Source organism: Bombus vosnesenskii, unplaced genomic scaffold (assembly GCF_011952255.1).
Source record: "Bombus vosnesenskii isolate JDL3184/JDL3185 unplaced genomic scaffold, Bvos_JDL3184-5_v1.1 scf7180000013264, whole genome shotgun sequence".
NCBI classification, from domain to species: domain Eukaryota; kingdom Metazoa; phylum Arthropoda; class Insecta; order Hymenoptera; family Apidae; genus Bombus; species Bombus vosnesenskii.
Window position 1 is genome coordinate 7,188,816 of NW_022882924.1, and position 15,810 is coordinate 7,204,625.

The window sequence follows — 15,810 nt, forward strand, 5'->3', positions numbered from 1 at the left end:
ACAACATATAGATATTCTATTTAGGGATTAAATACATTTTATATACTTTTAATGAGATTGCCAAAAAAGCTTTGAAACTTGACTAAAATCATGTGCAAATTATATACAAATATAGTTCTGATAGAGACAGGAGAATTTTCCTTATCTGATGTGATTACAATAATGTTACTTAAAGAAAATATTTTGATAGCCTTGCAAAATTATTTAAATTATGGAAGGTTTTAGTTTTTAATGGAGTATATTTTATAAAAAAAATTATGTAATGCAATTTTGTAAAAATAATTTTTAAAAACATGTATTGTAATGGTTCTTAAGAATTAAAAATATATGCTTTTATATATATGTATATATATAAATATATGTATAGTAGCATATAGATAAATATATATGCATATATAAATATATATGTATGTATATTACATAGTTGTCATATTTATTTCTAGTAACACACATATATGATAATATTAACAAAACATATTTTTCATGAATAATTAATATTTCACCGTAATATTTTATTTGAAAATGTAATAAAAATATTTATAAGGAATTTTACAAATAAAAATTACTACTTTCACAATTATATTAATATATTTAGTATATGTTATTATGCATATTTGAAAAGAATATTAAATTAAAATTCATTTATATCTTTTTTGACAAAATTAAATGTATAGAACGTATCTTAAACGGCATATAATTTAAATTTTCGCGCCATCTAATCATTTCAAAATAATGTTCAAGAACACTTCCGTGGGCGTAACAAGAAGCCGGTCAACCGCCACATTCTGATGTATGTGAAAGAACAATTTTGCGAAAAAGCTAGTGATTATTTAATTTCTAATGAAATGAATTTAAAAAAAACGTCTTTGATACCCTAATTGTGAGGTTTGTATTACATGTAGCTTTACATTTAGTTGTAATATTGATACACCTTTTTTTATACGCAGTATCATATAAAGAATATCGGTTTAGGTGTATGTACATTTACAATTGATGAATGTGATCTACATATTTAATATTACAAGTAGAACAAATAGTAACATATGTGAGAAGAAGTTTTATGTAAATTTGTATTATACTACATTCAAATGAGTAAGGAATCAAATAATTTAATAGAATATGAAACGGTTACGTGATACCTTTTGATACAATATGGTAAAAATAAAAAAAAATTGTTTATATCGCTAACTTTTAAAATTATATACATAAGAAGTAATGCCGTTAGGAAAGGTATATAAAAATAGAAATAGTTATGATCGCATGATCCTCCGATCTCATTATTTGATAAGTCGCGGCTAAGGTGGCCTACTTTCCGATAACGTTGAGGATTGAGTAAAATTACTTTTGAGGTATCTAACAATACTTTTGTATTTCAGATTACACAAGTTCACCTATTTAATGAAATAAAAGTTAAAAAAATATATAAGAAAATACAAATTTTTATTATACAAAAAATTATATAACACAATGAGCATAAAACAAAATTCAGAGTTGATTATTTTTGTGACTCATATTGAATCATGCCATACATTCCTCAGAATATGGGGTCAAATTGATAAAAATTCTGCAACATGTGTAGAACGTATGATTTTACCCCTTGTTGAACAATTTACTAGACGTCAAAACTGTGTTAAAACTCAGTCAAACAGTTTGCGCATAAATGCTCTTTGTTGTGCTAAATTTCAAAATGATGGATATTATCGAGCAAGAATAAAGCATATAAATAATATTGATAATACTGTGCTTTTGCATTTCATCGATTATGGTAATCTTGAATTGCTTCCAATACAAGAAATACATTTACTTGATGATATACCTGGTTCTGAATCTTTACAATCTTTTCCACCTGTGGCGTTTCAATTTACATTAATGCATTTATTACCTGTAAATGGTCATTGGTCTAACAAAGTAATTGAGTCAATTCAGAAGACTCTACGGTACAATGAATATAAAATTGTGATTCATACTATAACCAATAGCGATAATTTTATTAAACTTGTGTACAATGATGAGGATTTCACTGAATTCTTAATCAGGAGATACATAGCAAAAAAAGCAACATTGCTAGAAATGTATAGGTATTTATTTTATTTTGATATCTATAAAATAAATATTTCTATATCATATTGCTTTTGTAATTATTATTTACAATCTTATGTTTATGTCACTCATAATTTTGTATTTTATTATCAATTATAAGTTTAAAATATTGACTTTCATATTATTTATTGAATTATATTTAATTATGCTTAATAAAATGTTGCTGAAAATTTGGAAGAATTTAGAGACATTATTCTTACTAAAACTTTTATATATCTTTCTAGTTCAAGAGGTATAACAGACCCTGAATTGCTATTATATGAAAAAAATCTGAGTTCATTACATTCTGCTGAAAATGAAGTTCAAGAATTTCAACAAAATGGTTGTTCATGCTGTGCAGCTCAGCAAAAACATACGATGCACGCCTCTGTTCAAGAAGCTCTTGTATTTAAATCTCGCATTTTGGATGTGTCATCAAAGCATGATGTATATGTTTCATTTGTAGAAGATGGTCCATATAAGTTTTCTGTGCAACTTCAAAGTACCACTCAGGTATTGCGCGTACTCATGAGAGATATTAACAGTCATCCTCTAGAGCCATTACAAGAACCTCCATTACCTGGATCAGTATGTCTAGGTCGTTATACGCGAGATAAGGTGTTATGCAGAGCTGTTGTAATGTCTGTTATGGAAAATAAGTGTAAACTTTACTATGTCGATTTTGGTCACACGGAAGTGTTACCATACACAGATATTTTCAAGTTACCACCTCACTTTATTAATCCTAGAGTGCTCTCTATTCGGTTCACATTAAGCGGTGTACACGAATTAAATGTTACAGATACAATGAAAGAATATTTTAAACAAGTACTAGCAGGAAAACTCCTTGTTTTGCATGTCTGCCCACCAGAGGGACCACCTTTAGTACAATATGGAGACTTATATGATAATGGAAAAAACATAAAAGACATTCTTAGAGAAGCATTTCCACCTCCAGTTATGCTGAAATCTATAAATTGTTTTACGTACCAAACACCAAAATCATTATCAGTAGAAGACGTAGTAAATGTCTATGTTTCGTTTGTGGAATCTTATAAGAAATTTTTTGTACGACTCGAGGATTATGTACCATCTCTTGAATTAATAATGAATGATTTAGCAGATTTTTGTACAACTGCACCTACTTTAACTCTTGCAGAATTAAAGATTGGTCTTCCTTGTGCTGCTTTATATGATAATCAATGGTATAGAGCACAGATTCTGGACATAAATGGAGAAAAACTAAGAGTCTTATATGTAGATTATGGTAACGAAGAAACTGTAACTTTAAGGTCTCTTCGTTCAATTCGTGCCAACTTAGTCAAAACATTGCCAGCACAAGCTATAAAATGTACTTTGCATGGTCATCGAGTGATTCAACCTACTCAAGAAACTCACGATCGGTTTGAGTCGTACACTTTAGAGAAACGCTTCCATATAAAAGTTATAGATATAACTTCTAATGGTCTAGTGGTAGATTTGTATGAAAAAGAGCACAACATGAATATTCTTTCTGAATTGTTTCATATAGTTCCAATTGAACATGTAAGAAATCAGTACTCTTTCAAACTGATTTTGAAAAGTGTTGAAAATGAGGATGTAAATAAATGGTTTAAAAAGAATCAATCAATATCACTGCATCAAACACATAACAGTAGTAGTGATCAAGAAATGAATAAGTTTAAAATTTTTAAAAATGAATCAAGTAGTCATTTTCATCATAATGATTCACAAAATGAAAGATTTAACAGAGATGAGTCTTCTAATAATCGTAGTACAAAAGATAAATGGAGCAATAGACATGATGGTAATGATTCGTCTAAAATCGGGAAAGGTACCAGAGGTAATAGAAATAGAGCTTCAGATACATCATTTAAGGGCAATACCAAATATGGGAAAAGTAGTACTAATCGTGGTAGTTATTCTAGACGTGGAGGCATTTCTGAAAGAATGCAAAGTAACAAATTCAGTGATAGAAATAACGACGGAAATTATAAAAGTGGGAAGACAAATAGCGATTATCATGATAGTAATAGATCTAAAGAAAGAAAAGGACAAGGATATAGGCTTGTACAAAATAAGTTAAACGTCGCTAATTATACCTGTAATGAAAATTTACAAAATTCTATGAAACATAAAAATGATTTTTATATTCCACATCATACTATAACTACTGGAATTATAAAACCTTCTGAAGTAGTTGTTATAAATAATCTCTGTGACTTTTTTGTACAATTAAATTCTGATTATATTGCTTTAGAGACTATGATGGAAAATATGGCATTAGTATATGAAAATGGAGGAAGGTTACTACTAGAATGTAACATGTTTTGTGACGCATATTGCGTTGCTCAGTATTCAAAAGACCGAAAATGGTATAGAGCTGTAATCAAATCCATTAGAGAAGATGATGTAACTGTACAATTCATAGATTATGGCAATATAGAAACAATTGAATATGGTAAAATTAAAACTATACAAAAGGAATTTTTGGAACTCCCAAAACAAGCTATACATTGTAAACTATTTGGTGTAAAGGATGATAATATTGATTCAAAGAAAATAGAAGCTTTTGAGAATTTAGTTATTAATAAAACAGTAGAAGCAGAATTTATAAGTGAAGAAAATGGTATGTACAGTGTCTTACTGAAAAGAATGACTGATAATGGGCAAACAGAGATTTTCATAAATAGAGAATTTTGTGAGGATATCGAACTAACAAAAGAAAACATAACTGAATGGAGTACAATTCCATATACACCTGGAACTAAAAAAGACGTGATTATTACATGGTTTACAAATCCCAATAATTTTTATTGTCAAATACTAGATAACGAAAACGAATTTAAGTTTATGATGAATGAAATTCAGAGGATATATGTTACTAAAAAGCCAATTTCATATACGTTACAGGTGATTATTTGATTTGGATGATTTAAAATTTCCGTGTATTACATATATTATAAACTGGTTTTCATAAATACCTTTAGGTTGGATCTCCAGTAGTAGCAATATTCTCTGACGATGGAGCTTTTTATCGTGCAGAAATCATTGAATTAAATAAATTAAATGGTCATCTTATTCAGTACATAGATTTTGGAAATAGTGCTATAGTTGATCCTCAGAACATTTATCCAGTAGAAAAGGAATTAATGCGTCTTCCTAAACAAGCTGTCCAATGTTCATTGCTAAATGTTGCTCCACTAGATGGTTCTAATTGGTCTGAAGCAAATACAAAAGAAATTGATAATTGCTTTAATGTTGACAACTGCACGTGTGTTTTTCACGATAAAAAAGATAATAAATATTTAATATCGTTAATTAATAACGGAGACGATGTAGCTAAGATGTTAGCTAAACTAAATCTTGCATCACTATCCAATTCAGATACTAAAACAGATGTTGATGTTACAGGTAAGATAATTTTTTATATATCTTTTTTATAACTTATTTATATCTGATTTAAACAGTTTCTAAAAATGAAATTAAATGTTTCGTTTTCTTTTTAAAAGTAGGCAAAAGAATCTTTAATGAAAAATATTAAACGAGTCTTATATTTTGTAATATATTTTTTTAAATATAACGATATAATTATATAATTTTATTTTATAAAAGTATACCTTTACAATTTTATATATGTATATAACGTACGCACATATATTAAATGTTAATAATAGAACTAATACAAATAACATATGAAATAATTGATTAATATAACAATGAATCTTATTTTTAGATTTTAGCATAATAAAAAATTACAAAAAGTATAATCCTATTTTAATGTGCATTTTAGAAGAAGATATGATTTAAAAGAATAAGTAAAAACGATTAAATATGTTTCATGAACAAGAATTGATTAAACATACATGATTAAACATACTTACATATGATTAATTTTAATAATAATCAAGAAGTATATAATATGTAGCATTATTTTAGTTTCAGATAATAATACTTCAAAACCAATAATTAAATCTAACATAAAAAGAGTGGATATAAATCTCTTAAATGGTCAAGCACTTCGAGTAAAAGTTTCAAGTGTTCAAAATATGTCAGAATTCTATGTACAATTACCTTCAGCTACTGAATGTGAAGATATAATTAATACATACATGGCTGACAAAAATCCTGAGGTACGTTTACACACATGCAAATATATTTAATTACATTATTAAATAAAAATATCATGAATAGTAATCTTAGTAGATATTGCATGAGTACATTATTTATGATTATGTATCTATCTATCTATGTATATGTATGTATCTATCTATTGTATTATCCGTTTTTTCGCGATTACATTATATTTATTCATTTTTCATGATTATGTACCTATCTATTATATTACTCTGCATGTACATAGTACTCATGTACTTACAGTGTAAGATGAATAGATAAATGCAAGTTTAATTTTGTATTTGATGCATGGAAGTTACTGATATGTAAAAATTATTGTTCAGTAGATCTAATTTATTTATACATCTGTTAATAAGAAATATCATAATCTTTCTAAATTTAGTTAGAATATTAAATTTATAAAATTGAGAAAAAATATCTTTAAACAAAAAATCGTTAAAACAATGCTTTAAACATAAAATTACCTTAATTATGTTATTAAAATTTAGATAGTACATATTTTAATGCATGAGTTACAAACTGTTTGTACTGATACTTGGTTATTATTAATATTTATGCTAATAATTAATTGAAGTGGTTTAATTACTATTGCAATTGTTCTTTTTTATTATGTACGATTGCGATATTAAAAAATTGGAAAGATCATAACAAACTAATCCTCAAACTAACAAAAATTATTATAAGAGAAACTATGCAATTACTGAATTAACAATCTATTACTAATCTTCATTATTCTAATCATATGTCCTTTGTTATTGTCTTTTATATGTCTTTCATTGCACGATGTATGGTATTAATAACTTAATCAAAGTAAAATTTATCTTCCTTGTGCTGTACTGACACTTTCTTCTACCGTTATGTGTTCAGTGTATTTAATATATTTATACATTTATCATACACAGTAATATCTCTGCCATTTTGTATTTTGATTAATGGACCTGTATTTGATTAATAATTTGTAAATAAAATGTATTTTATATAGTGAGAAGAGGTAAGTTTATGTATTTTGTGCAGTATTACAATCATAGAATTGCATTATATTCACTACTTATTATTAGAGTACTTATATTAAAACAAATATATGAAGTCATGTTGAGCACATTAATAGTATAAATACAAAATTCATTTCAAATTTATTTAGAGAATTTTATTCTAACTTTTAGCATTTTGTGTATTTTAAAATTTTTATTTTTTTTACAAGAATAAATATTTAGACATTTTTAACTTTAAATATATTTATTTTACATAATAAACTGTGTGTATTTTTAAAATCAATATTTTTGTTAATTAATGTTTTTGTGTTGTTATTTTTATTTCTATATACTCACTTATATAATACATTTGTAATTTACTATGTTAATAGAAGTAAATATTTCATTCCCCTTATTCTGTTATGTCTAACATTGCATGTTAATTTTTCTTTTTTTTTTTTTATAGATATATTGAATACATATATCTAATCATTTCTGCAATGTGTAGTATTTTGATACTAATAAAAATAAGATTATATTTAATAAGTAACTTATCTCTATTTATATTTTAAGTTTCTATAAAAAATTAGGCTAAAAATTATTTATTTATCAAAATAATTTTAATTGAAGATCATATCAAGAGTAGTATGAAACTAATATTAAAATTAAACTAGTGCATAAAAATTTAAGTAAATTTACAATATTGGTAAGGATAAGTATGGCAATGGCAGGTGATGCAACGATTATCAACCCATGAGATATGCCCAGGCACAGGTTGTTTGGTTGATTCAAATGGAGTTTGGAGACGGGCGGTAATCAGTAGCCGTTCACAATCCACAGGCTTTAATGTAAAATTCATTGATACTGGAAAATACCATGAAATTCTGTCAGATAGTGTGAGTTTTGCAAAAAAGAAAAATACAAAAGCTAGATCAATGTAAATGCCAAATTCAATTTATGTATAGATAATGTAACATTGCTAGGAGTAGAAGTTACTTAATACCATATTTGCTGCATTGAAGAATGTTAATGCAATAATAATAATAATTCATTTTAGCGAATTAAAGATTTATAGTAGAACTAAAGTAGTTTTATTTATGTTAAGATTATTAATTTCTTAAGTATAAATCTTTAAATTAATAGTATATTGCTTAATACTAACCAATGCGCTTGATTAAATATTTGAAATATTTAGTATGATATATTCAGTATAATAAAAATATTCTTACATTATTTGCTTTTACATCGTCTTTGTTTAATAAAAGCTTTTGATTATTATTATAACTTATTAATTTAGGTGTTAGCTTTACCAGGAGAACTTTCTGTAATGCAGTATCAATCAATTGAATGTTCCCTTGTAAGAAATACTATTTCTGAGACAAATACTAAATTCAAAGAAACTATTGAGGGAAAAGAAGTAATTATAAAAGTGGAAGAAATTGACAATAATAGGTAAATTTAATCTTCAGCTTGTTATAAATTGTTACTAGAATATTTTTGAACAAAATATATTTTTGTTTCATGTTCTTTTATAAAACTCAGAGAAATTGGTAATGTGAATACAGAGAAATCTATGATATGATACTACCCTATTAAGTGAATACAAAATAAAGTCATTCGTAGTCATTTGACCAGTGCTTTTTTTTAAATGTAAATTAAAATTTTTAGTGATAAATGATTCATGTATCATTAATCCATCAAATTCATATCCATCCTGCATATGAGTTTGAAGAATAGTAATGTACTGTACTCACTCAGTTTGGTAGTATCATAATGCAATTATCTATCCTAATTATGATTTTATTCATTTTTCTATGTATATAAAATTTAATTTTATTTTTGCAGACTTATCGTAAAATTATTTGACCTAAATGGTTATAAAATAAATATTCCCGAAAGGTCAGATGAAAAAATATTACCAATATGTCCATTGCCTATTCTTAGTTCTACTCAAAAAGTAATAGCGATATATATAGAACACTCTGGTAGTATCTGGCTAAAATTTACGGAAAACCACCCAATGGAGGAAAATTTACTTCATACACTCAATAAGTATTATCCTATTTCCGGAAAATTATGGAAACCAGAGTATGGTCGTTTATGCGCTGTTAGAAGCAGTAATGGTCAGTGGTATCGAGCTAGGGTTATAGGTATTTCTGAGAAGAGGGGAATTTATATAAATTACATTGATTTTGGCAATTCTGCCTTTATGCCCCATAATAGAGTAATGATGTTAGATTCACGGTTTTATACACCACACCAGCTCGCTATTAATGTCTCACTATCAGTAATAATTAAGGGTACAGTATTTGAACAATCAAATATATTAGAACATCATTTGAGAGGGAAAGGTCTTACCTGCGTTTTTCATAATGTTAACAAAAGATGGGTAGTGGAATTGCTATATAATGGAGAAAAGTTCAGTAGCAAATTCCGTTCTCTTAATTTAATATCAGAAAAGAAGATATATGGACCGACAGAAGCTACAATTTATAATATGACAGAGGGTTGTAAATATAAAGTCTCTGTAAGTTATGCAGATTCACCTAGTCAGTTCTGGCTTCGCCGTGAAGATGATTACTCAGACTTGCATAGTAAACATACGCAACTTCAACAGGATGCACTTACATTTCCAGAGATAGATGGAATATTAGAAGAAGGAAGTCTATGCATTGTTTCGAACAATATAAATGGTTACTGGTATAGGGCACAGGTACTCGATGCCGATGAAGATATCACCACTGTTCGACTTATCGATCTTGGATCTACAGATATCATCAATAATAAATCTGGAAAGATTCGACAGTTGCCAGATGAGTGGAAAGAAATAAAGGGATATGCAGTTAAATGCAGATTAGATGTTATTCCTGCAGAAGCAGAAGATTGGAATTCTGCAATTTGTAAAAGATTCGAAAGTTTAGTAAAAGTTGAGTCTGTGGAAGCCATGGTAATAGCAAATAGTGTTCCAAAACGAGTAGACTTGTTAATAAATGGTAAAAGTGTCAGTGAAATGTTAGTCGAAAATCATTATGCTGTAAAGATTCATACAGAAGAAGAATTAATAGATGAAATAGTTGACCTTGAATTGGATCCCTATTCTGCTTTTGTATCTCACATTAACTCTCCAAATGAGTTTTGGGTTCAAGAAGAAAAATCTATTGGTGATTTAGAAATTATGGCTGATAGATTTATTGTAGCACATTTGTTTTCCAAAGTGGATGAAATTAAAGAAAATTTATTGTGTGTTGCTAAATATCCTGATGATGAATGTTGGTATAGGGCACGTGTTGTATCACACAGTGATAGTGTTACAGAAGTTATATATATAGATTATGGAAATTCAGCTACCTCAACCGAAATACGTGCTCTACCGGTAGATCTTGTAGATGTACCTCCTCTATCAAGAAAATGTCGTTTAATTATGCCAGAAGGGATTACGAAATGGTCAGAAAAAGCTTGTAAGGAATTTGTAAGATTATCAGGTGAAGGAGCAGCTATATTTTTGTTAGACGTAATTGATGAAGGTGAAACATCATTGGTAAAATTAACACTAAATGGTAAAAATGTAACAGATATACTTGCAAAATTCTGTGAACCACCGATCATAGAGAAACGATTATCTCCCTTGGGTGAAGCAAATTCATCAAATGTATTTGTTAGTTGCATCAATTCGCCTAATGAATTCTGGATTCAAGCAGAAAGCAACACTACAGATTTAAATATAATGTTAGAGAGATTACAAGCAGCACCTAGTTTCCTTCCATTAAGTATATTTGACATTGATACTATTTGTGCTGCAAAGTATTTAGAAAATGGTCAATGGCGCAGGGCAAAAATTCTTTCACATTCTGAAGAAGGTACTGCAGTTCTGTGTATAGATTATGGCAACATAACGATTACAAACGAAACACGAACGTTACCAGCAGACATTATAAATGTCCCTCCTTTATCGAAATGTTGTGCTCTGAAAAAACCAAACAGTATAAATTCTTGGCCTTTAGATGCTTGCACAATATTTGAAGAACTTGCTGCAGGTGGAAAAACAATGTTTCAGTGTGAGATTCTTGATGATACCAGTAATCTTCTCTCTGTTAAATTAAGTTTTGATGGGAAAAATATTACTGATATTTTAGTACCATTTGTGGAAAATATATCTGAAGATGCTGCAATAAAAGGAGTGAATGAAACAAACAAGGGAGAAGACGTAGATATAAACAGATTACCAGAAGGTAGTGAAAGTAAAAATCAAGAAATGGAAGAAAACATAGATAATTTATGTCTGAATACTGACTATGTTGTAGAACTTACTGTAGATGAAATAGTCCAAAATATGGAAATGGATAAACCAAGAGAAGATGAAGATACATTTAATGACCATAACAATAGTATTGTTACAAACAAAATTGACAAAATAACAGAAAATTTAGAACATTTAAAGGCACAAGCTGAAATAGAGACATATAGTGATAAAAATGAAATGCAAGACATTAAAATACATGGTGGAGTAGAAACTGTGAGTGAAGAAGTTTTATCAAGTACAATACAGAACGTAACATTGAGTACAATTTCAGACTCATCAGATACTAAAAGTGGCTTAGAAGATGTTAGAAAAGAACAAGATAATGTAATAATATCAAAATCACAAATATGTAATACTGAAATGGAAATAAGTGAACCAAATATAAACATTCAGTGTTCTGAGAATGTTAAAGATGGAAATACATCCAACTTAAAAGAATTTGTGAGGAAACAATCTGTAGAAACACTAGGGGAAACTACAGGGAAAGATACTTCCATAAGTGTTTTAAAAGAAGAAACTAACATCTTGAAACTAACTTCTTGAAACAAAAAAATCTAGTAACAAAGACTGTTATACACGAGACACTGATGAAGTAAATGTTAAGGTCTCTAAAAGTTACTGTGATGTAAGCAGTAGGCATTATGCATAGGTATAGCAATAGGCATGATGAGCCATTGATCTATGTGATAATTTCTGAAAAGATTACTGATAGGCAAGATGATGATCCTAAAATATCAGAATGATTACATACAAACACTTCATGATGTTGTTACTTATGAATGATACTAAAATTACCTCTTCAAAATGAAGGTCACTTGTTTTTTTTAAAGAGATCTACGTTTAATTTAAAACTTTTTGTCTATATGAATAATATCTTGCATGAAAAGAAATACGAAGATTATCATAAATACATAGAGAATAATATTAAAATGTGCTTTTACCAGAAACAAAACAGAAGCTTTCAGTAAAGGACAACATTCCTAAATGAATATTGCAGCTTTAAATATAAAAATCTGGAGTATAAAACATTATACTAGTTTTATAAAAAATGATAATGGAATATTCAATAATTACAATATATATTGTTTTTTAATTGCAGTATAATTTTCTGGTACTTTGCCAAAGAATAACAAAGGATACATTTGATGTATAGTTATTCAAAATTGTTTTTCTGTTCCAATACAGTGTATTCTAGCATAAAATAAAAAAAAGGTCAATAGTATCTCAGAGATATGTTTAGATACCTAAATGTCTATTTAACAAAATTATATATAAATTTGATATAATATATAAAAATTATATAAATTTATATACTTTAAAATATTCATTTTGAATTAGATTTTGAATTATTAATAGGAATATATGTAATTTTCTACCTTTTTTATTTATATATATCTATATTCAATGGTTTATCAAAAAAATATAAATTATGTAACTTTTTTAGTTTATTAAATTAACTGCAGACGTAGTGATTTAATAAAAAATTAAGTTCCGCTTTAAAATATTACAATTGTTCATAGAGCCTACATAGATAATGATATAAATATATTACTATTATTATTACTATTGTTAAGGTACTAATTACAAATTTAAGGAAAAATTCTATGATTCAACACATATTTTATAAAATTATACCAAATTTATGATAAAAAAAGAGAAAAAAGATAAAAAAAAATTAAATTCTTTGTTTATAGATATTAGTTTTTATTAAAACAAAAATAAATATTAATTACTAAACTTCATACTATATAGTGTTCTTCATCTTTTAAAAATAATTGGAAAGAAAACATAAAATAATATTTTAACTAAATAAATTATAAAAATTTGAATATTGTAACTGGGTAGTTTCTGTCTTTCCCAATAAATAGTAAATGTTTATTAAGTTTGACACAAAAGAACAGAAAGGTAATTTCTAGTTATTTGCGCATTTCTCCACACAGCCGATCATTCTTATCGAAAAGGTACGGTTTTTGTATTTGAATAATGCTTAATAATAACATCAAACGTCTTTAAGAGTGATATTGTTAATATATTTATAGTTGATATACATATATGTATGTATAATATTATATATATATATATATATATATGTACAACTGATTTTCCATAAATGGCTTTTTCGCGACAAAATAACATGCGTAAATACGAAATCTAAACATCACGTTTATACTGTGTTAAAAAAATTAACCGCATATATATTATTCAATCCATATATGTTGGCATTTAAGAAACAGATTATTTTTCAAATTTACAATAAGAAATTCTTATGAATTAATGAAAAATGTTCGATATTAAGATATGTTAAGATTGGTTCATTAATGTTAAAATTAATCGTAATTTCAAAAGAATAGGAGAGGTTTCAGGTATTTCTATGGATTCAAATTCTTCTGTTTCTTGAATGCTAATAAATTATGCTCTAATAAAGCAGTATTGATATATGTGTGTAATTATATACTACTTTATAAACTTTATAAATAACCTTATATGTAACTTTATAAATAATTTTAATGAACGTATTTAGTGAAATAAATTGCGTGTTGCAGAAAAAATTTGGTGAAAATTTAGTTCAATATTTATGAAAATATGCTTTGTATGAAAAATGGTGAAATAGTCATTTTACTTACTTTTAATTTCATATATTTATGTATATATATAAACGTATTTGTAATTTTGAGTTATAGATATTACTAAAGCATTGGAAGAAATCAATCTCATGTAATTTTTGCATAATGTATTCATAGTATTTCACTCTCTAATAAACATGAGATGTAAACATTTCTATTACATAAAATGTTATATTAGGTTCTTTCTTTTATGTTATATCTTTTTATTTGTCTTCACATGTATCTTCTCTATATAAATATATCTCCTTTAAATGTATCCTCATAAAATTTGCTTAATTTTTTCTTCCTTCTTCGTCGTCTTCTATTTTCTATATAAAAGAAGTTAATGTCTTAATTTTTCTATGTAATATCATGTAAGAAATGTTTATTGAAGATGTACACAAGGAATAAGATTACTTCTCAAATTAAATTTATTAAAACTATGATAATATAAAAATATATCAAAATTTATTTTTTTTAATATTCTTTTCAAAAAAATTTAATAATTTTACAATAGACACCTTTTTGTACAAAAAAGAAATGAATGATTAAATTTGTATTATTAAAAAAGAAAAATCACAATATCCATAGCGCATTCTTTATATTACTTCTTCTTAGCATTACTTGAACAAAATTAATCATCTTATTTTAGTATTTCTATATATAAAATAATTGAAGAAAATCTTAATTTTGTAAATGCTTTGCAATAATTTATATGCATAATTGAGACGAATCGTATACCTTTCTGTTTAGCAATTTTAATGTTCTTTTCCATTTCTGCCTTGTATATTTCTTGCTTTCTCTTCATCATAATGTCACGAGCAGCTGCTATTTCGTCTTCTAAATACCATCGGAGAGGTCCTCTGCATCGTTTACATATCATTAATTCACCCAAAGTTTCAATGTCTCTACCTCTATCTGGGGTTCTACCTTGGGTTCTATCTTCAGGGACTTTTACAGTACCCTCAAGTCTGGGGGTCCGGTACCTACGACGTCGATACGGTTGGGCATACGACTGGTTGCCCCAAATAACTTGTTGACCACTTCGATATTTACTCCGAAGTCCACCTCGTTGAGCATTTCTTTGGATACTTCGTTGCCTGAAAGATTCGATGTCGTCATGTTCTTGAACGCGGAATTTAATATCAGGTCCTCCTTCGAGTGGACCGCTTGAAGGAAAAAGTGGCTCGGGCTCTTCTTTTAATGAGAATAATTTTGGGTCGTAGTCTTTGATATCACAACAAAATCCATAAGGTTTTACTAAAAAATCATGCTGTGATGTACTAACATTAAGTTGTTTTACTCGGCTCTTTTTCATGTTTTCTTTTTGGTAATTTAATATTGACGTACTTTAAATTTAAGTAAAGAATATATTAAGCGAAAAAGGGAAAAGAATCATATTGGGTTCTTGTTAGAAATAGGTTTGAAAAATTTGAAAGAACTATCTAGGAGAATCATTGTTTTCGTGTTAAGTACGTGTAAGGGTTATTATAAAAATGTAATTAAAATAGTTATAACAAAAATTTGTATTGTTTTTAATTATTTACTGTAATGACTAGAGTATTAATCGTCAAAAATTAAATACTCAATATAGTTCACGAATTGAACTTTATGTTAAAAATCATTATTAATAATGTATATAAACAAAATATTTTTATCTTAACTGGTTGGAAATTTATCATCTTCATCATGTCTTGTAAAAAAAAATTTGTATCTTCTA

General features: G+C 27.1%; 2 protein-coding genes across 2 annotated transcripts; one reads left to right on the forward strand and one right to left on the reverse strand.

The window, feature by feature from the left end:
- Positions 1 to 753: 753 nt before the first annotated feature.
- LOC117236635 (maternal protein tudor) lies at positions 754 to 12,684 on the forward strand. Its single transcript, XM_033499767.1, is given in 11 exon segments — positions 754 to 885; positions 1,377 to 2,078; positions 2,325 to 4,992; positions 5,070 to 5,466; positions 6,025 to 6,212; positions 7,919 to 8,083; positions 8,485 to 8,639; positions 9,033 to 12,024; positions 12,026 to 12,124; positions 12,126 to 12,297; positions 12,432 to 12,684. Coding segments are annotated over 9 exon segments (7,380 nt in total). The 5' UTR covers positions 754 to 885; positions 1,377 to 1,467; the 3' UTR covers positions 12,231 to 12,297; positions 12,432 to 12,684.
- A 1,519-nt stretch (positions 12,685 to 14,203) lies between these two features.
- On the reverse strand, positions 14,204 to 15,713 carry LOC117238076. The gene is made up of 2 exons (XM_033502697.1): positions 14,832 to 15,713; positions 14,204 to 14,419 (listed from the first exon to the last, which is right to left on the reverse strand). Exons 1-2 carry the CDS (start codon positions 15,406 to 15,408, stop codon positions 14,340 to 14,342), a joined length of 657 nt encoding a protein of 218 aa, XP_033358588.1. The 5' UTR covers positions 15,409 to 15,713; the 3' UTR covers positions 14,204 to 14,339.
- Positions 15,714 to 15,810: the final 97 nt, after the last annotated feature.

Excerpts from the sequence above, each read along its gene's own strand:
- LOC117238076 (XM_033502697.1), bottom strand. The coding sequence starts at position 15,408 with ATGAAAAAGAGCCGAGTAAAACAACTTAATGTTAGTACATCACAGCAT. Across the intron at positions 14,420-14,831 it reads TAAAATTGCTAAACAGAAAG|AAAATAGAAGACGACGAAGA; the intron begins GTATACGATTCG and ends TCTTTTATATAG.